General features: G+C 41.6%; 1 protein-coding gene across 3 annotated transcripts in view; it reads left to right on the forward strand.

The window, feature by feature from the left end:
- Nucleotides 1–22,536, forward strand: part of LOC121280872 (astrotactin-2-like) — a 1,734,361-nt gene that overhangs the window by 1,218,918 nt on the left and 492,907 nt on the right. For all 3 annotated transcript variants that reach the window (XM_041193192.1, XM_041193193.1, XM_041193194.1), the window contains one exon: nt 20,869–21,002. In XM_041193192.1, coding sequence (XP_041049126.1) covers nt 20,869–21,002 — 134 coding nt within the window. The remainder of the gene's footprint in view (nt 1–20,868; nt 21,003–22,536) is intronic.

Consider the following 22,536-nt stretch of genomic DNA (forward strand, 5'->3'; position numbering starts at 1 on the left):
TCTGTTGCCCTTGTTCTTCTAGATGGTAGCGGTTATGGATTTGGAAGGTGTTGTCAAAGCAGCCTTGGTGAATTCCTGCAGTGAATCTTGTAGATGGTACACACTTCTGCTACTGTGCGTCAGTGGTGGAGGGAGTGAATATTTGTGGATGTGGTGCCAATCAAATGGGCTGCTGTGTCCTGGATGGTGTCAATCTTCTTGAGTGTTGTGGGAGCTGCATTCATGCAGACATGTGGGGAGTATTCCACCACACTCCTGACTTGTGCCTTGTTGATGGTGCACAGGCTTTGGGGAGGCTGGAGTTCAGTTACTCATTGCAGGATTCCTAGCCTCTGACCTGCCCTTGTAGCCAAAGTATCTATATGGCTAGTCCAGTTCAGTTTCTTGTCAATGGTAACCCACAGGATGTTGATAGTGGGGGATTCAGTGATGGTAATGCCATTGAACGTCAAAGGGCGATAGTTGGATTCATTCTTGTTGGAGATGATCATTGCCTGACACTTGTGTGGCGCGAATGTTACTTGCCACTTGTCAGCCCAAGCCTGGATATTGTCCAGGTCTTGTTGCATTTGAACATGGACTGCTTCAGCATCTGAGGAGTCGGAAATGGTTCTGAACATTGTGCAGTCATCAACAAGCATCCCCATTTCTGACCTTATGATGGAAGGAAGGTCATTGATGAAACAGCTGAAGATGGCTGGGCTGAGGACTCTACCCTGAGGAACTCCTGCAGTGATTCCTGGAGCTGAGATGACTGATGACCAACAACTACAGCCATCTTGCTTTCTGCTAAATATGACTCCAATCAGCAGAGAGTTTTCTTCCTGATTCCCATTGACTCCAGCTTTGCTAGGGCTCCTTGATGCTATACTTGGCCAAATGCAGCCTTGATGTCAAGGGCATTCACTCTCACCTCACCTCGGGAGTTCAGCTTTTTTGTCCATATTTGAACCAAGGCTGTAATGAGGTCAGGAACTGAATGGCCCTCGTGGAACTCAAACTGGGTGTCAGGGAGCAGGCTATTGCTAAGCAAGTACTGCTTTATAGCACTGTTGATGATCCCTTCCGTTACTTTACTGATGATCAAGAGTAAACTGATGGGGTGGTAATTGGTCGTGTTGGATTTGTGTTACTTTTTGTGTACAGGACATACCTGGGCAATTTTCCACATAGCTGGGTAGATGCCAGTATTGTAACTGTACTCGACAGCTAGGCTAGGGACATGGCAAGTTCTGGAGTGCAAGACTTCAGTATAATTGCCGCAATATTGTCAGGGCCCATAGCCTTTGCAGTATCCTGTGCCTTCAGCGGTTTCTTGACATCATGTGGAGTGAACTGAATTGGCTGAAGACTGGCATCTGTGATGCTGGTGACCTTCAGAGGAGGCCAAGATGGATCATACACTTGGCACTTCTGGCTGAAGATTGTAGCAAATGCTTCAGCCTTATCTTTTGCACTGATGTGCTGGGCTCCTCCATCATTGAGGATCGGGATATTTATGGAGTCTCCTCCAGTGAGTTGTTTAATTGTTCACCACCATTCATGACTGGATGTGGCAGGACTGCAGAGCTTAGATCTGATCTGTTGGTTGTGGGATTGTTTAGCTCTGTCTATCACTTGCTGCTTATGCTTTTTGGCACACAAATAATCCTGTGTTATAGCTTCACCAGGTTAACAACTCATTTTTATGTATGCTTGATGCTGCTCTTGCATACCCTCATGCACTCTTCATTGAACCAGGGTTGATCCCCTGGATTGATGGTAATGGTAGAGTGGGGGATATGCCCGACCATGAGGTTACAGATTGTGTTCAAGTACAATTCTGCTGCTGCTGATGGCCCACAGCACGTTATGAATGTCCAGACTTGAATTGCTAGATCTGTTTGAAATCTATCCCATTTAGCAAGGTGGTAGTGCCACACAACACGATGGAGGGTATCCTCAATCTGAAGGCAGGACTTGGTCTCCACAGTGACTGTGCAGTGGTCACTCCCACCAATACGGTCATAGACAGATGCATCTGCAGCAGTTAGGTTGGTGAGGATGAAGTCAAATATGTTTTTCCCACTTGTTGGTTTCCTCACCACCTGCCGCACACCCAGTCTAGCAGCTATGTTATTTAGGACTCAACCAGTAGTGGAGCTACCGAGCCACTCTTGGTGATGGGCATTGAAGTTCCCCTCCCAGAATGTATTCTGTGTCCTTGCCTCCTTCAATGCTTCCTCCAAGTGGTGTTCAACAAGGAGAAGCACTGATTTATCAGCTGAGGGAGGGCAGTAGGTGGTAATCAGCAGGAGATTTCCTTGCCCATGTTTGACCTGATGCCATGAGACTTCATGGGGCCCAGAGTCAATGTTGAGGACTCCCAGTGCAATTCCCTCCCGCTTGTGTACCACTGTGCTGCCTCCTCTGTGGGGTCTGTCCTGCCAGTGGAACAGGAAATACCCAGGGATGATGATGGTGGTGGTGGTGGTGGTGATGTCTGGGACATTACTTGATGAGTCTGTGAGACAGCTCTCTCAATTTTGACACTCACCCCCAGATGATAAGGGGAACTTTGCAGGGTCGACAACTGAGTTTGCCGTTGTTGTTTCCGGTGCTTGGATCAATGTCGAGTGATTTGTCTGGTTTCTTTTTTTGTGACTTTGTAGCTGTTTGATACAACTGAGTGGCTTGCTAGGCCATTTAAGATTCAGCCACAATGCTATGAGTCTGCCACATGTAGGCCAGATTTCCTTCATTAGGCGGACATTCGTGAACTAGATGGATTTCTATGGCAATCAACAATGGTTTCATTCCAGATTTTTATTAAACTCAAATTCCACCATCTGCCAGGGTGGGATTCAAACCCGGGTCCCCAAAGTATTACCCTGATTCTCTGGATTACTAGTCCATTGGCAATACCACTGCACCATTGCCTCTCCTAACTATAGTAAAGCAAAGGTCCTTGCTTTTTGTTCTGATGGGTTTGATTCTGCTTTTCAAAGAAGATCAAGGAGGTGCTCCAGTGTCCTGAGTTAAAATTTTCTCTCAATCAATAACACCATAAACGGAAACATTAACTAATCATTTTTCTCAGAACCATTGATGAGATTATGCTGGCACAAAATAGCTGGATAGTTTGCCTACTTAAGTTTTGGTTGGTTGGATCTCTGATATGCATCAATTACCATATTAAAGGACTCCAAACCAAACTACTGAGAAATCCACACAGGTAGAATTTTTTATCTGCATGATAGGGCAGGTACATTCTCCCTCTAGGCACACTCCCCATTTGCCTAAGTCCAGAGGACTTGGGCAATGGTTGAAGTTTAGTGATTCCCAAGTGTACATGGAGGTGCTTTTGGAGTTTAACCAACTAATTGTACAAAGCTTACCAATACAAGAAATTGTAAACCGAGACCCAGATCTTTCAGTCCCTGGGTGACTGGAGACCAGACATACCCCAGAGGATGTGCTCTGGGACCCCTCTGTAGTTCCAACACAAAGACTCAGCAGGAATTGCATTCTCTGAAACCCTCCAAAAACATGTTCAATTCTGAGTTAGAATTGGAGACTTCGAAGAGTCCCACCTCAGTTACCTGGATGGTTACCCAGGAAATATTAGATAGAAAAAAAACCATCTAACTCCTGGGTAACTATACAAGTGACCCCCCCCTCCCCCATCCCTGAATCCTCACTGATCCCTATCTGACTCCCCCTTGACCCCTTGTCTCCTCCTGACTCTCCAATTCCCCCTGACCTGACCTGACTTCACCACCCTACCCACCCTGCTACCTACCACCCTGCCACTCTTCACATTCTTATACCTACCATCTTGCCATCTGCCACCCCACCCACTCTGCCACTCTTCCACCTATAACACTCCCACACTTCCAGCTTGCCACCGACCATCCCTGCCGCCCTCCATCCGGCTACCCTAAAACCTTACCACCCTACCCACTTACCCACTTACCTCACTCACACTCATGCATAACACACTGAAAAACTAAATGCCCCAAAGCTTTCCACTGTGTTAGTGGGTGAGGACTTACCAAAACATGGCAGCTAGTGCCATAAAAAAGGGGTGTGACTTTGCTTCCCCCGATGAACCTGCGCTACGAAGGAGTACCCCCAGAATAGATATGCTCTGCATTTCTGAAGAGACCCAGATCAGAAACCTGGGTCAGAAATGTGGAATTCCATCTTAGTGTCAAAAAAAAGGAGCTGGTTGGTTTAACTCCAAAAGCACCTTTATGTACACTAGGAATCACAAAGCCTCAACCTTTGCCCATGTTCGTTGGGTTTAGGCAACTGGGGAGTGTACCTATGAGGGAGAATGTACCTGCCATATCATGAAGACAAAATATTCTACCTGTGTGGATTTCTCAGTAGTTTGGTTTGGAGACTCTTAATATGTTGATTGCCACTCCTCAGAAGATTTGGCCCTGAGTTTTGTTTTTCTAGTCGGGACCCTCTTACTTGCTGAGGCATTAACCCACAATGTTATCTGGAGTCAAGTGAGCACAATCCAACCCCCACTGTTAGATTTCCCTCTCTATCTTAAAACAGTGAGCTAGCCTGGTTGGCCAAATATCAGTAATCCCCCCAGAGTACAGTGGATGTGATTGGTTCACTGCAGCCAAGCCTAGTAATGGTCACCTGGTTTGCAACAGCAAATTGACTTGATTATGGACCAAGGCATGTTATAACTGTTGTAAAGTAGGTAACATGGCAACCAATTTGCAAACACCAAACTCCAATAAATAACAATGAAATGAATGACCAGATATCTATTTTAGTGATGTTAGTTGAGAGACAACATCAGGGGAATTCCCCATCTCCTCTCCAAATAGTGCTGTGGAGTCTTTTACATACACCTGAGAGGCAAACAGGCCCTCAATTTAATGCTTCATCTGAAAAATGGCATCTCTAACTGTGCAGCACTCCTTCTGTATTGTATCAAAGTGCTTGCCCAGATTATTCATTCAAGGCTGGAATGGAGCTTGAACCCACAAACTTCTTACTTGGGTGCGAGAGTGCTACAGCTGAATCATAGCTAATGAGTACCAGGGTAAGCAGCAATAGTCATCTCATAGTATGAATGTGTATTGTGCCAATCTTCCTGACCATCGTATGGATGCATGTGACACCCTGCAAAATGAACATGTGGGGCTTTAGCAGTGACTGCTTTTCTCACAGCAATCCAAATATGGTAGGCACCATACAATACAATAATTGGTGTTTTCATATATACTCCACCTCAAGGTAACACCTATCACCATCTGTCATCTCAAGTGCTAGAGTTTCCTCATGAAATGTATGATGGACTTCTGTATGATAACTGCTTCTATGTGTTTTGGTGGGGCAGGTAATATGTAACAGGTGAACCAAATCCACTTGGCCATGCTATCACAATGATTTTGCAATTTGTACTTATTACAAAACGGCTTATGCATTGAGTTCAGAAGAATTGGGTCCACTAACGCCTTTAGAGATTTTAAAATTAAGTTAAAATATTTATTAACAAAAGGAAGAAAATAAAACAATAAATACACACAAGATTACAGTTACATGGTTATTTAGTCTTCACAGTTCCTAAAATTCTTAATTAAGCATGCTCCCAACTATATATCCTGTTTAAGGCAACAGTCTAAAATAGATTTGAAATTATAAAGTCAACCCAGCATGATTACCACCGCACCCACTCAACAGAGGAATTCCAAGGGCTTGTAACACAACTTTAGGTACTGGACACAGCAGACTTCTGCTAAACTGGCTGGACTGCTTCACATGGGATACCTTTCGATCTCACGCAGCAACTCCCACATGATCTTCCATCTTTCTTTATATATGTCTCTCTCTCTAATGTGTAAAATCCCGTTGCTTTGGAAATGTATTTTTCCCATAGTCTAAAAGTCTTTCATGTTGCCAATATGGTCAGTATCTTTGGAAAAAATAAACATACTGCTTGGCTTTGCTTATCTTATTAGTTGTAAACATCCTATCATCCCTTTGAAAATCAAACAGCCCCCTCACTTATCTAAAAATGCAAGTTTCATTCACACCTTATCTGTGGAACCCTTATCCTAGCTTATCCATCTCCATTTCAAAAGTCTGCTTTACACCTAACTCTTTTGATAATTTCAACCTTGCAGTCTATCAGACTCTAATTCAATTAGATCAGTGACACAGACAGAACCATCCACACCCACAGCCATAAGCCTAAGTAATATTATAAAAAATATTATAGTTTCATGACAGTAGGACAAATATCCCAGTGCCACATACCAGATTTCTGATCCTTACATTCGGAGTTCTTGGAAAGAGACTTACTCACCTTGAGACCATCTGTCCCTCCAGGGTACTCAGCGATGGATCAGTATGAAGTAATCCCCCATTTCCCTGAAACCATTTTGAAATCCACTTCGCAGCTTGCTCCTGAATCTGGCACTCTATCAATGTGTGGCTAGGAAGAACCGTTTGGTTGTCTGTTTTATATTCCACATGGTTTCCTTGCATTGAGTCTACTGTAATTAAAGAAAAGCAAGATAGACTGAAGCATTCTTTGCCCATTCTCTGTATGCTCCTAACAGATGGCCTAGTCTGCTGTCATCCACAGCAACCCCATTACTGATAAAAACCATCACTTTAATAAGTGCTCCCTGTATGTTCCAATGATACTTGCAAGATAATCTCTTATGCCCCCTATAATGTCAGCAGGTCTCCTAGGTGATTTAGTCAACGTCACTTTATTTGCACCATAACTATTACAGAATGCCAAGTGCATTCATTCTAAAGCAGCCACTTATGCCATTCAACCAATTATTGACAGAGGCTTAGAATGTGGAAGCTCAATCATTGAACATGTTCAAGACCAAAATTGTTAGATTTCTTGAGACTAATTACACCAAGGGATATGTAGATTAAGAGGAGAAGTGAGTTGAGGTAGATGATCAGACTTGATCTAATTGAACGGCTGAGCAGTCTTGATGGGTTGAATGGCCTACTCCTGTTCCTTTGTTCCTAATGGCCTGGGTGATGGGGGACCACCTTGACTCATTGCTCTTTCAACTGTGTTTCTTATTTCAGCATAGATCTTGGATTTGATTTGCACTTCCCTGATAAAATCCAAGATTGGTCCATGTATATCCAGAGTTGCCAACTTCTGCATGAGGTTTACATGAAATCCTCACTTAAAAGGTTCATGAAAATCAATAAAAGCAATGTAACTGGATTTAATCTAAGTACTATAATCTTCTGCAAATCCCATATAAAACTGTAATCAATCTTACACTTTCCTAGCCAGAGAGGTTTGTAGCCTGTTACTTTCTGCAAAGCCTGCAAAGCATCTGCTATAATGAAAACAGAAAGTGCTGGAAAAACTCAGCTGATCTGGCAGCATCTGGAGAGAGAAACGCTTTGAGTACAATAGGACTCTTATTTGAAATAGGAAAGCATCTGCTATGCTAACCCTCAAAATCAAAGGAACCATTTATATTAGTCACATTCCTTGGCAGTTTTTGGGCTTGCGTGCATTCCTCTTCTGCCGAAGGTTGAATCCTAGTTAGCAGCCTCAAAATGTTAAACTGCTCTCCAAGCCATTCACAACATCTACTCTTCCCCACACAATCAGAATCCTCAACAGCATCTTACATGCAGCACTGTGCCTGCATTGGATTTTAGCTACAATGGGTAATAGGGGTGCTTTGCAAATGAAAAAAACCTAGAACTGTTAATGATGGGACCTATGATCGGGTACTATAGTGATTTAAAACTGCCACTGCATACAGTACAGACATGGGGTTCAAACATGATACTAAATATAGAAAGTTGGAATCTGTGCCTGTCTCTCTTTATTGCAATGAATGTAGAGTACATTTTCTTCCAAATTTGCATTGTCTGGAGCAAGTAATTTGCCTATGCAACAATGTGGTGAAGAAATAGTAGGATTAATTTAAGATGATACATTGGAACATTTCGCAAAGAAAGTAGTGATATAATATAAAAGTAAGCACAATTTTATCCTGCAGTGACTTGCTTCCACTATACTAAATAGACAAAATGAAATGGCCAGAATAATGAAGAAGTTGTTATATGTCAGTAATATTTCCATATGGTATGCTTATATGCAAAGCAATGTTAAATCACAATGCAATGTGACAAAGGCAGCAGCTCTGTCATCTGTTTGAAAAGAGATGTATTGGGGATTATCCTTTGTTTAAATGGCAGATTCTACTTGTTAATATAAAACATGAAAGAGACTACCTTCTAATATACACATCACTTTTTCCAACAGAATATAACATGATGACAGAACTGCTGCTTTTGTCACATTGTGTTGTGATTCAACCTTGCTTTGCATATAAGCATACCATATGGAAATATTACTGACATATAACAACTTCTTCATTATTCTGGCCACTTCATTCTGTCTATTTAGTCTAGTGGAAGCAAGTCACTGATCGATCAGTTCAAATGATCATTTGGGCTACTGTCCAAATCAAGCATTATGCATATACTAATGACATGCACTACAATGATTAGGTCTTTGCACAAGCCCTAACTCGAGTCAGGGATCTTGTAAAATACTCAGACGTCTCTCTAAATTTCTACTTTTATTATTGACTGGCTTCCATCTGGAATCATCAATCTATTTTCTTCTGATGTTATACATAATTCAGAAGCAGTATGCAGCTGCTTTGTTTGTCGAAATACGAAGGCTCTTTTGTTTCTAAGCAGAGTATAGAACATCAAAACAGTCTGTTTGACTGTTTGCATTCTTTGGAACTAAATATTTCAGTACCCCCATCATTAATCTGAGAATGAATCACAGCTGGCCATATGGAAAGTTGGATAATTTCAAGCAATGTGCATTAGAGAGCTGATGCATTGTGAGCATTTGGAGTTTTTTCCCTAAGTTTACAAACATCGTTTGCATATCATGGAGCATATAGATATGTAGGTCAGTATGTTAGTTTTGACATTCAGTGGTTAACAGGTGGATCCTCTCTTTCCCCCTTAGAAATGTTTCCTTTAAATGTAGAAGATAGTAAATGGGTGAAAAAGGAAGATTAATGATGTTTGGTTGTAATAGCCCTCATTCTGCTCATTACCTTTCAACTAATCAACGTTTCTTTTCATGCAAAAATGGTTTGTTCTGTATCATACATGTCATTTCTAAATGTGTGTGTCTGTTTGTGTGTGTACATGTTCCTACATAACAACCCAGGGCCACACTTCAAACAAGTATTGACTTGGCCATTAAGTTCTTTCAGACATCTTGCGGACATGGAAAGCCCGATATAAATAAAATTCCATTCTTTCTTTATATGTCCCTATAAAAATATGATGGTAAAAACTTTATTCCTTAAAGCCTTGTTAATTTAATTAGTCAAAGTGATGTTCCACAATAATGCCAAATGATGCTACAATTGCAGAGTATTGCTAATGAAATATACATCTGAACGAGTTCCCATTAATCTATGTATTTTCCACACAGAAATAGATTTTAAAGATATACTTATTCATACTTGGTCTCCTGATCTGAACTGCCACTTGTACAATATTTCCATTGTCTCAGCAAACTGGAATCACTTAGGTCAAGTGCTGCCAGTCTTCTGCCAGTCATTCTTTTCAAAGGAACATTGAGAAAACTGGTCAGGTCCTGATGGCTTTGTAACTTGGAAAAAATAACTAAAGATGTAACTTTGGAGAATCCTGAAGATGAAAATGCCTCCTATGCCACTGATAAATTGGAATTAAAAGAAAAGATGACCTCCGCAGTCTTATCATTGAAGATAGATAAACTGCAGAGTGTCATTTTCTAGTTCAGCTGATTGGGGGTTGAGGAACAGAGCATTGAACATAGTTAACCATAGTAAGAAGGGAGTGCTGCTAACACTTGGATTCTGAGACAATATTGTTCAGTGCTCATGTTCTCCTTAAACAAATTTGGACACAGGACAAAATGGCAGTTCCATAGAGGACAGTTACAACTTTTAAAAACCTATCAGTCAGTTAAAAAGAAAAATGGATTCCTTTTATAAGTCAATCTTGCCTATTCAGAAAAATTAAAAGCATTAAATCATGTAGCAGAATACTGAATCTGAATTTCTTGCATGGCTTTGAGTTGCTTAGAATTAGTAGTTTTAGCTAGGATTTTCCATGCCTGCTGGCATCAGGCATGTTCGGTTGCATGAGCAGGCAATATGGTGAGAAGACCAAAAATCGGTTTCATGATGGCGTAAAACCAGTTTGAGCTTGTCCTTTCCACCCACCAATGGCAGGCCATGTTCCCTATCATCAGACGTCAGGAACCTCATTGTAATAGTGCAGGATATCATTATAAGCCCAGCCTGCCAGACTCATCCTACCCCTGCCCACAGGATTGTCTGCCCATGTCGGCGGGAAAACACGCTGATGTGTTTCACAACAGCATATATAAGGTGTGCATTGGCAGGCTGCACTTCGCCCGGAGCTTCAAGGTTTGTTTGCCTACCTTGCTTTAGTCAGCACTCACAGTGCCATTTGAAAGGAAAAGAGGAATGTTTTTGGATGGGTCTCCATCTGTTTCTGCGCTTCAATTCCTCTCCATTAGGGAAAAAAAGCACAGGCAACCTCTCTGGTCCTGGTTTATTGCCAGGCTTCACAGACAGCCACTTTTAGGAGGGCTCATGAGTAGGTCTCCACCTACCAGATCAGCCATATGTGGGTGGCTTTTCAATGGCTTCAGGGCAAGGAAGGAAGGTATTCTAGGGTGTGTGTGAGGCCGCATGTTGTTCTGTGCAAGTAGCCTCAAGGTGGTGAGGACTGAGGAGGCAGTCTCCAGAGGAGGTGAGGCCGGGTGGACATGTGAGGGTATGTGTGTGAGAATGGGTGGTGATGTCCCTTAAGCTGGCAGTGGGTGAGATGCGAGTGAATATGTGATGGGTTTGACAGATGAGATCATTCATCCTCTTTCTGCATTGGATAGCCAAACTCTTCTGTGCAGTATTGGCACTGATCACCACTGCCATCACCTACTAAGCCAGAGTGGTAATATAGCTGCCCTTCCTGCAGCCAGAACTGGGGTAGAGGACATCACAGCGGGTGTGCAGGTGTCCAAAAAGCGCTTGAGGGCTGCAATCTTCTTGTCTTTTGTTGCTATGTCTTCTTTGCTGCAGTCCTGGGGTGGAAGAACTAAGCACAGCTGTACTTTAAATGTGGTGCCTGCCATGGTGAAACGGCGAGGTGATGGCGTGGCGGGCGAATGAGAGCCCGCCCACCATTGGAATGGCCTGTATCCCGGGAATATGTAATTCATGTGGCGGGTTTGGGACGATACTGTGTGAAAAGCCGCCATTGGGTCAAAAAATCTGGAACAATTCCACCCTTTATGACTGTTAAATTTTATTCCTGAGACATATGTTCTAGCCTGACATGTAATAACCACTGTTGAAGTGCAGCAGATGAGAAAAGATTACTGATCAGTTGAGCATAGAAGCTGTAGACATTTACATTTGTACGGCAGAGGTAAAAGAAAATACAAGGACTGAAAATTTGAAATAAAAGTCAGAAATGCAGGAAGTACACAACTGGCTAAGTGGCATCTGAAAGGAAAAGAGGAATGTTTTTGGATGGGTCTCCATCTGTTTCTTCACTTCAATTCCTCTCCATTAGGGAAAAAAAACACAGGCAACCTCTCTGGTCCTGGTTTATTGCTTACACTTTGCTGGATATGCATGTCATACTCTATCATTCTTATTCTATATTTTTAGTTGTCTTATCACACATTGTTGTCCTAGTTGAGACTCCATGTGTCTTCACTCACCTTTATGTCTAGTGAATCTTCCTGTTAATTATTTTAACTATTAGAATTATCCTATGCCTCCTCAGTGTCAGAGTAACACAAAATCAGATCTCATTATGGCTTTAAGTAATTAACATTAAATGAAAGACAAACAAGCAAATAACTAACAGTTATAATTAAAATCCTTCTATATCTGACTTCTTAAGAACATAAGAAATAGGAACGGGAATTGGCCGTATGGCCCCTCAACCTGCTCCACCATTCATTGCAAACATGACTGATCTTTTGCCTCAACTCCATTTTCCCCAGAACCCTTGATTCCCAGTGAGATCAAAAAATCTATCAATGAGAGCATAAACTTAAAATGATCAAAGTTTTTGATATAAATGCTATGCTATTTTGTTTATGTAGTGGTTCTTACCACTGTGAGAGCTGTGCTGAATTATATCTCATCTTATCGGGACTTCCTGGATTTACAGAAGTGTTGACCACATTTGAAAATAACAGGATATCACACACGTAATTAAACAAATCATACAGTCCCTGTCCCTCTGAAACTATCATAGCTCCTCCCTCAAACAATGGACTAAATTTTAGAGACTTATACTGAGTTAAGTTTGAAACAAAATTCTAATTGTCGGAACTTAGGAACAAGAGTAGGCCATTTATCCCCTTGATTTTTTTAGTTTTATATTTAAAATGAATACCCTTATAATTAGTGAGTGAATGAAGAAGCTTCTATAAATCTGAAATGAGACAGATCTGTTTTATTTTGGCAGAGTGAAAATATATAAACAGGAGTCTTCACTCTGATGATTCCCTGGTAAATAAGTGGCTGTAACACTCAGTCAAGACTTACACATGAAAAAATGTGACCAACCCATACCAGTTTCTATCACAGGAATGTGGGAGCAAGGAGTAGGCCATTCAGCCCATCGAGCATGCTACACCATTCAGTACAATCGTGGCTTTTTCCCCACACTATCTCCCCATATCCCTTTACGTTATTTAGAAATTTGTCAATCTCTACTTTAAATATACTCATTGATTGAACTCCCACAGCCCTCTGGGGCAGAGAATCCCAAAGATTCACAAACCTCTGAGTAAAAAAAAAATTCTCCGCACCCTGGATCCTAAGTGGCTTCCCCCTTATTTTGAAATTGTGTTCCCTGGTTCTAGACTTCCCAACCTGCATCTACCTTAACTATCTCTTTAAGTATTTTGTGGGTTTCAATGAGATCACCCCTCATTCTTTGAAACTCTAGAGAGCACAGGCCCAGTTTCCCCAATCTGTCTTCATAGGACAGACCCGTCTTCCCAGGAACAAGTCTGGTGAACCCTTGTCGCACTCCCTCTGTGGCAATAATATCCTTCCTAAGGTAAGTGGACCAAAGCTGCACATAGCACACCAGGTGTGCCTAACCAAGGTTCTATACAATTGAAGCAAGACTTTGCTACCCCTGTACTCAAATCGTCTTGTGATAAAGACTAACATACCATTAGCCTTTCTAATTGCTTGTTGCATCAGCATGTTAACTTATTGACAAGGACAACAAGGTCCTTTTGTACATCTACATTTTCTAAACTCTTAGCATTTAAGAAATGCTCTGCACATCTGTTCCTCCTACCAAAATGGATAACTTCACATTTTTCTGCATTATATTCCAGCTGCCATGTTCTTGCCCACTCATTAAGTCTGCCCAAAATCCTTTTGAAGCCACTTTGCACCTTCTTCACAACATACTTTCCCTCCTAGATTTAGTCATCGCGAACTTGAAAATATTACATTTGGCCCCTACATCCAAATTGTTGATATATATTGTGAACAGCTAGAGCCCAATTACTGATCTTTGTGGTACCCCACTAGTCACAGCCTGTTTATTCCTACCCTCTGTTTTCTGCTTGCCTTAATACATGCCAGTATGTTACCTCCTATCTCATGTGCTTTAATACTGCTAAGCAACCTCCTGTGGGATCTTTACCAAAAGGCTTCTGAAAATCCAGGTATTCTACGTCCACCAACTCCCCTTTATCAATTCTGTTAGTAACATCCTGAAAAACTCTGACAGTTCGTCAAACAACATAAATCCATATTGATAGTGCCCAATCAGGTCATTATTATCCAAGTGTCCATTTATCACATCCTTTATAATAGATTCTAACATTTTCCCTACTACTGATGTAAGGCTAACAAGTTTGTAGTTCCCGTTTTCCCTCTTCCCCCTCCCTTCTTAAATAGTGGGGTGACATTTGCTGCCTTCCAATCTGCGGGTCCATTCCAGAGTCTATGGCCAGAATTTTTCCCTCATCAGGCGGGCTAGGTGGGAGCGGTTGGAAAGCTGACCGCCGCCCACGTTCGGTTCCACTCCGCGATTTCACGCGGGCGGGCCAATTAAGGCCCGCCTGCGTGGATCGTGAGTGGCAGCGCTCAGCACTACCTGTGCGGGCGGGGAGGGAGGAGGGAGAGTGGGCCTGGCGTGCAGTACGCACATGCGTGCAAAAGAGCGCTTCATTCTCCCTGAGGCACAGAGCTGCTTGAAGATTGAAACGCTTTTGAAAAAAATTAATAAAGACAGTAAAAATTTTAAGAAACTCTGTCACATGAGCTGGGACATGTTTTTAATTCAAAAATAAAGTTTTTATGTAATGCTTATTTGCTTTAGGAAACCTCATCCTGCTCATGGATGAGGTTTCCTAAAAAATGTAAACGTCACTTGGCCTTTTTGCCTGCCCGCCAACTGTAACTTTGACTATAATTAGCTTGCTACTGGCCTTAATAGGCCTTTCATTATCGGCGGGTGCGCAACAGACTCCGGCCTGCACCCGCCATACAAAATATCGTGGGAGTACGTGATGACCTTGGGTTGCACGCCCAATGCTCAGGTGTGCGCCCACACTCCGAGCATAAAATTCTGCCCTATAGTTTTATCCCAAAGAATGAAGCTAGCTAAGGTGAGGTGGAAAGAAAAATTGGGACAGAGGGCTGTAGATCAACAGTGGGATATACTTAGGTTGCAGATTGCAAAGTTGGAGATAAATATACAATTTTAAAAGTAAGGAGGCTAGTTCCAGTTTCAGAATGCTGGCGATAAAGAGGTTACAAGCAAACTGAACTTGAAGAAGAGGGCATGAATGTAAGAAGGAATACAAAGAAAGAACTCAAGAAAGAATTGAGGAATGCAAAGCGGATGTGCGAGGAAAGAAACTCAAAAATATTAAGAAGAAGAATGAAGTATTCTACAAATATATCAATAAAAAGAGAATTGTTAAATGTGTTATGGGGCTCCTGACAGGGAAGGTTGGTGAGTTGGTGGAGGATATGGTAAAGTTGGTGGGCAGACTTAACAACTGCTTTGATTCTGTGTTTACCAAAGATAAGGTTATTGGGGAAAATATAAATCCTGAGTCAGTTAGAAATAAGATAGGAGGCTTTGTGATTAATTAAAGGACATTATTATAAAAGTTATTAAGCTAAAGGAGGACTAAGCTCTGAGACTTGATAGTTTATATTCATGAATTCTGAGGAAAATGCTATAAGCTGCAGGGCTATGGGCCGGGTGCAGGAAGGTGGGATTAGAAAGGGCACCTGGGTGTCCTCAGGCTGGCATGGACAAGATGGGCTGAATGGCCTCCTTCAGTATTGTAACTTTTCTATGGTTCTATGTGGGAAAACATATTGACAGCTCTAGAAATTATAGGCCTCATTTCAAATGGGAATCTGGCAGGCAGAGGCTGGGGTGAGAACCAAAATCACTGAGCCCAGCACCTTGAGCCCTGGATGATTTTAACCCCCAAGCCATACATGCATGCCCCTGCCCAGTTGTACAGCCAAAATGGGAATGCTGCAACTGGCTGGCTGGCATCATCTTGAGTGGCAGGAGGTCACCAGCGAGAGACAAAAGAAAGATTACTGATACTCAGGCAACTCACAGGAAAGGGGTTTGGGTAGGGTCTCATATTCAAGAGGAGAGGGGGTGGTTTACTCAGAGTCCAGAACATGGAAGGTATAAATTGCCCTTGTGAGCTCTGTTTCTGTGTTGGAATTTCTAATAGTATATATATGCTTTTTTAAAGTAGTGACTTCATACCAAGGGAGGTCTTGTGTTGCAGAGGTAGTGTCCCTACCTCTGGGTTCAAGTCCCACTTCTGGACTTGATGGGCTGTGGTAGGTGTGTTCATAATGTGGCCAAAAGAGTTGACTATCAGCCAATTAGCCTATATGCCAATACATCTGGAGGCAGGTGGTATGAGTGGGAGAGTTTCCTGGTCATCCATACTGCAGAAAGCAATGGCAAGCTACAGCAGTACTTTGCCAAGCATAGTGATGGACCAATCTAATAGAAGTCCATGATTGCCAGTGCCTCTTAGGGCATGATACCTGAAGGACGGGTGACTTTATTATGGTGTTCATTGTTTTGGAATAAATGTTTTGGTAAAGAAATAAATGAAAGTTCAGAGAATGCTTCTACCTTTTATTGGCTGTGGTCTTTAGCTTTGCCTCCAACATTGTTTAACAATAGTTTATTTTGCTCAATAAGGGAGTGTGCCTGAAGCTAAAATTCAAGTTGTTTTCCTCAGTGGTACCTGAAGAACCCATTGTGTGCAACATATTTTAATCACTTCTGATTTGGGAATTATGCCATCATTCAGTAGTTCAATTGTTTCATTTCCTATATGTTTCTTGGCGTGTCCAACCAAACAATCCAGGAACATGCACAACGAAAGATATAGTAGGAACTTGAGATGGGAAGATCCAAGTGTTGATGTTCACCTCATATGACAATTCTTATCAAGAACTGGATTTGAACGGATCCCAAATGGGAATAACACATCCCAATAATGCAAGTGAAACTGAAATCATTAATAACTCTCTAGCAGTAGATTTTCAGTGATATGTAAGTGTAAAATGAATATTTGAATTGAATGTGAACATTGAATTCTTTTGATTGCACCCTCATTGCTGACACACTTTGCCCGCTGATCTGAACATTCCAGTGGAGAGGGCTTTGAATATCACAAGATGTTGTTGGCAAGCTGGGGTAACTGAGGAGGTTAACGTGACTGCAGGACTGCAGTAAAAAAGGAAAAGGGGAGAAGAGTGTCTTTTGGAGGGGACTACACAGATAAAATGCTGTCCCCTATGGCGATGAACTTCCAACTGGGAATAGCTTTACATAGTGAGAAGCATATCCTCTGAAACTGCATAGAAGGTGCAATTCCAGATTTCGCAAAGCCACCAGTTGAAATCTATTAAATTGTGGACAAGCCTAATTAGCTTTTTCAAGAGGCCTCAGTTCCAATCAAAACCCTCACACTTTAAGATTTGCATTTAACCATTCAGTAAAAATGGTGTTGATGCTTAGTATAAATCATATCTGCCTCTTTTCCTACTCCTCCACCCCAAACCAATACAACAAATCACTATGTTTGTTTTTTTTTCCCCCCTCAGTTCTAAACTCCCAATACTTGGGACCATTTGTAAATATTTATGGAGAGGGAAGCAGAGCATTGGTGGTCAGGGGGTGAGCAAGTGCCAAGGTGGGCTGGTTCGACAACCCATCTCATTCTCTTGGACTTCCACCCAATTGTTTTTCAAGCTGTTACCCTCACAGTCCCACCTACTTCCTCATGCCCCCTTATAGCCCCCATGCCAAATCAATGTCAACTCATCCCCCACCCATCCCATTCCCCTGCACAGCCCCATGCCAAATCAGTGTCAACTCACCCTCCCCCCCACCCTCCCAAGCCCCCTCATATCTGCAATGCCACCTCCATAGCCAGTCACCCTGTATCTACAAATAGCAGACCTCAGGAGCCACGCAGATGGTGAAAACAAATTCTAACAATCTAATATAGCTCTCACTCATACACACTTGATAGTGAAAAAACTCCCATTCAAAGCTTTTAAATCTCTTCAAGTGGTTAATCTCCTAAGAGGACAAACGCTCTTCTATTCAGACCCCATATCAGATACATTTAATCCTTAAATAGCCTCTTTAAACTGTCAATCAAACTGTGAACCCAGAACCCCTTGCTGAAATAATTGTAGCTTTTGAAACTCAACCAAGCTTTCATAATGACATAAAGATAACCCTTGGGGAAAAATCAACAAAGAGCTCTATTGAAGCTGCACAACCATGTTTTTTCCTAACCTACACCACATGGTCTGTCAATAAAAGTAATCCAATGGAGGTTTTTTAACTCTCACTGACAACTACAACCTGTTTATTTTTAATGTTTAAAGGGTAGGGTATTTTAAAAATTCAGATCATGATATTTAACATACCTTCAAGAGTGTGTATGTCTCCTCCATCAATTTGTGACTCCCACAGTGCAGTTTAAGGCCCTTGCAACAGCAAAAATGGAGTCCATTTGAATGAGGCACTAAGCTCAAATGGCTCTGCTGGGTTTGGTGTTTCTCTCCTGTGCATTTCACACCCCACCCCCTTCCCTGTGACTGCAAATGTTGGATCTGATGGAAATGGGCTAAGACTCCTGCATCGATGTCCTGTGCACCATTTTTTAAAGGTCCAAGCACTTGGGAAGACTCTGAAAATCTGGCCTCACATTGCTAATAAATGATTCAGTTTTACACAAGAGGCCTAAAATCAACATCATAGAAATCCACCCATCCACATTAACATGGCTAGGTAAACGCCATGTTAGTTGGTTTATTTACCCTGCAATATATTCAGGCACTGAGGTAAGGTGCACCTGATTCCCTTTGGGCAACTTCATTTACACTTGCTTGTTCTCACTGCCTTCATGGCCTCAGGGAGGATTGAGTTTCGACTAAGCACCTCTGGGATATTTTCACATGACTTTTCACTCCCAGCAACAGATTTGAGCAGATCCACACTGTGTCACTCATCTGCCTGTAAGAAACTCTCATGATCACAATTAAGGATGTTTTTGCCACTGAAGAAAACTGCTCCATATGATTTTCCAATTAAAATATTTAAAAAATATTTCCCCTATTTAAATGACTCCCTGATACTGCTACAAGTTCTTAACTTATACATTCAAACCTGTGTTAGTTCTTATTTTATATAACACCTACTTTGTCTTGGTTACTTTATTTCCATTTTCATTTCACTTTAATTATCCTGGATGCATACCTGCTTTTGAAATGCATAGAAATTTCCCAGAAAGCTCCACTAATACATTCCCTGGGCATATTCCTGCTTATTCTTTCATGGGATTTGGCCATCATTGAGAAGGTCAGCATTTATTACTCATTCCTAATTGACCTTGACAAGGTGGTGGTATTATCACATTCTGCTTGCTTACCTTAATGCCACCATCAGCACCTCCTTTAGTCCTTACCACTACCATTAACACCCCTTTGTCCTTTTGTTCATGACACCTTTATCAATCTCCTCTTTGCTCCCACCTATCTCTGGCCTTCTATCCAGTTTCACCTGCTCCACCCCCCTTAAACAGTATAAATTTCATCACATTTTTACTTCTCTTTAGCTCTGAAAAAGTCATATGGACTCAAAACATTAAATCCTAATTGTTGCTCAATTCTAAACAAAGATTTTGCCAAAAAGATGTGTACATGTTCATATTCTTATTAAATATTTTCAGTTATATATTCTCATTTTCTCACCAAAGTGGTGATAAATATTGTAAAATATGTTACTGTTCCCTGACTCCGCCAGTCTAATAATCTAGTTATAGTCCACCATTTGTATTGATATAAAGCTGCCATGTCAACTGTGTAACATCATTCAAATGTAGAGTTATTCAATTCAAAGTTCGATGAAAGTCCAACACCACCTCAAATAGGTAGTCTCGTAGTCTTGGGTTATACACAACCCACTGTAACTGCGAACTGCATGAGATGAATTTAAATTTCTCAACCGATACAAAGGACCACAGGGTAATTTTTTAAATTTCAGTTTTTGGTCAGTAGTATTAAAAAGAGAACCAACTGCTCCTTCAGCTTTGTGATAACATTAACATGCAACTAGCATTTGGATGCCAACCACCTGCCCGTTTTAGTGGTACCTAGAGAATAATTATGTCCTTTCTTTGGAACCCTTTCTGAATCTATCCACATTGTGGTTGAAGGGGCCCTCTGTGCTCATTACTGGTACAGTTTCCACCATTCCCACTCACTTGTACTGATTTGAAAATAAATACGTAAATGTAGGAAAACCATATTTGTTTGAATATTACCGCAGCTTTTTTCCAGAATTTTTGGAATGAACCCGAACATACTTGACCAATAATTATACCTAAAACCATCTGAAAATGCACACAGCACCAGGAGGCATAGAGAAATAAAACATGCATGATTGAGCGTTGATCAAGTACAAGTGTAGCTGTTTCAGATGAATTTCTGCACACTACTGTTTTGCCCTTTTAGTCATCATCACTGTATGAGACAACAAATAGCATTACAGTGAAAGATGCTCAAGCCAGGATTAGTCAGTGAAATAGCTTTTTAAACCCTATCATCTGAGCGAAGTATTTTCATTAAAACCAGATTGCTATTGGAAGTGCTACTTAGACTGGTTGGGGCAAAAGGGTTACAGACCACCTATTTCCAATTGTCAGTCAAACATGCAGCCGACCACTCAGTAAATGTCTGCCTTCACGAGGCAACTTCCCTTTTTCGTATGTTGAAGTATGTGCAGGATTGGTTGCTATAATTTTTCCCCTTTATTTTTTTCTGTTTACCCAAAAGTAAATGCACAAATAATTAAGTCAGTATGTGTTCCTTAATTCTGAGGTAACGTGACACCAATCTATTTGAATGTCTGTGTTTTGATTCTGCTAGATTGCCTGTTGTCATGCAATGTTTTTCTAACTATAAAAATGTGGATTAATCAAGGAATACAGGAGGACAGAAAAGAAAATTGGACGTTACCAATTTCAAAGATGAGTGCTGTTTGTCTTTAATGTTAATTGTGACTTGGAAATACGTATGATGTGAGATGGTCTGTTGATTCCTGGTTTGGATTAGATGTGTATTTTGTAACCTATGTTGTCTTTATGCTGTGATGTCACATTGCAGGAAATGAGACTGATTCACTTGCTGAACTGAGGTTTAAAGCTTTTGCCACCCACTTATTGTAATTGTTTTGCAGACCTTCAAGACTGCGCTAATGAGCTCCTATTGGTGCTTGGGGAAGGGTGATGTCATTGATGACTGGTGCAGATGTGACTTGAGTGCATTTGATGAGGATGGACTCCCAAGCTGCAGCCCGTTACCTCAGCCTGTGTATGTATCCTAATCGCATTTGTAATCACCTTTGAATAAGGCTTTACAGATCCCTGATGTTGCAAATCCTAGTGGCTATAAAGTTTCCGAAGATACCACCACGCCTGAGCTCCTTGGCACAGTTGTAGCAAACTTTGGAGCACAAATGAGCCTGCAGGATCAAGTGTAACATTGATTTAAATGCACATTTTATGATGTAAACCATGGTATTTTTAGTTATGTTCTTTGATTTCTAATACCTTGCTTAGTTCATTCTTTGTTCTTCAGTATGACCGCCAGTTGAGGGGTTAGCAGGAAAGGGCAATTTTATTTATTTAATCTTAAATCAAAATTTGTTTTTAACCTTCCGGTATAGGATCAGCAGAAATTTCCTTCAATTAAATATTGGGAAGACCAAAGCTATTGTCGTCAGTCTCTGTTCCTAATTCCGTTCCCTAGTTCCTGACTGCGGCTCCTTCTCTGACTACTGCCTGAGACTGTCTAGAACCTGGGTGTCATATTTGACTCTGAGGTGAACTTTCAACCACATATCCATTCCATCGTTAAGACTTCCTAGTTCTACCTCCATAACATTAATTACACTCCCTCCCCGCCCCTCTCCATCGCCTCAGCTCATCTGCTGTTGAAACCTTCATCATGCCTTTGTTCCCTCTAGACCTGACTATTCCAATGCAGTCCTGGCTGGCTTCCCATGATCCACCCTCCGTAAGCTTAAGGCCATTCAAAACTCTGCTGCCTGAGTCTTTACTCACACCAAGTGATTGGCAAAAGAACCAAAAGCAGCATGGGGAAAACCATTTTTATGCAGCGGGTGGTTACGATCCAGAATGCTTGAGAGGCAGATTCAGTCATGGCTTTCATGAGAGAATTCAATATGCATCTAAAGAGAAAAAAAATTGCAGGGCTACTGGGAAAGAACAGGGCAGTGGGACCAGAGAGCCAACAAGGTTCACCTGGCAGAATGGTCCACATTACTGTAGCTATTCTATGATTCTATAACTATGTAGGCCCAATTTTAACTCTATGCAAGTGGATGGGTTTTGAATCAGTTAAAATCTCACCCTATGGCTCCCATTCACCCATCAACCTCAGCTCGCTGGCCTATACTGGCTCCTGGCTAAGCAATGTCTCCATTTTAAAATGTTCATTTTTCCTTGCAAATCTGTCCATGGTCTCACGCTCCTGTATTTCTGTCTTTTTCAGCTCCACAACCCTCCAAGATATCCATACTAATCTAATTCTGGCCTTTTGAGCACTTCAATTTTAATAGGACTCCAGCATTGGTGGCCTTGCCTTCAGTTTCCAAGACCCTAAGCTCTAGAGTACTCTCCTTAAACCTCACCACCTCTCTGCCTCTCTTTCTTCCTTTAAGATGCTCCTTAAAACCTACCTCTTTCCCAAGATTTTGGCCATCTGCTCTAACCCTAATATAGTGCCTTAAGTGGCACGGTGCCAAATTTTGCTTTATAACATTCCTGTTAAGCACCCTGGGGGCAATTTATTAGATTAAAGGCCTTATATATATACTATGGTA

The sequence above is a fragment of the Carcharodon carcharias genome, chromosome 8, assembly GCF_017639515.1.
Source record: "Carcharodon carcharias isolate sCarCar2 chromosome 8, sCarCar2.pri, whole genome shotgun sequence".
Lineage (NCBI taxonomy): Eukaryota > Metazoa > Chordata > Chondrichthyes > Lamniformes > Lamnidae > Carcharodon > Carcharodon carcharias.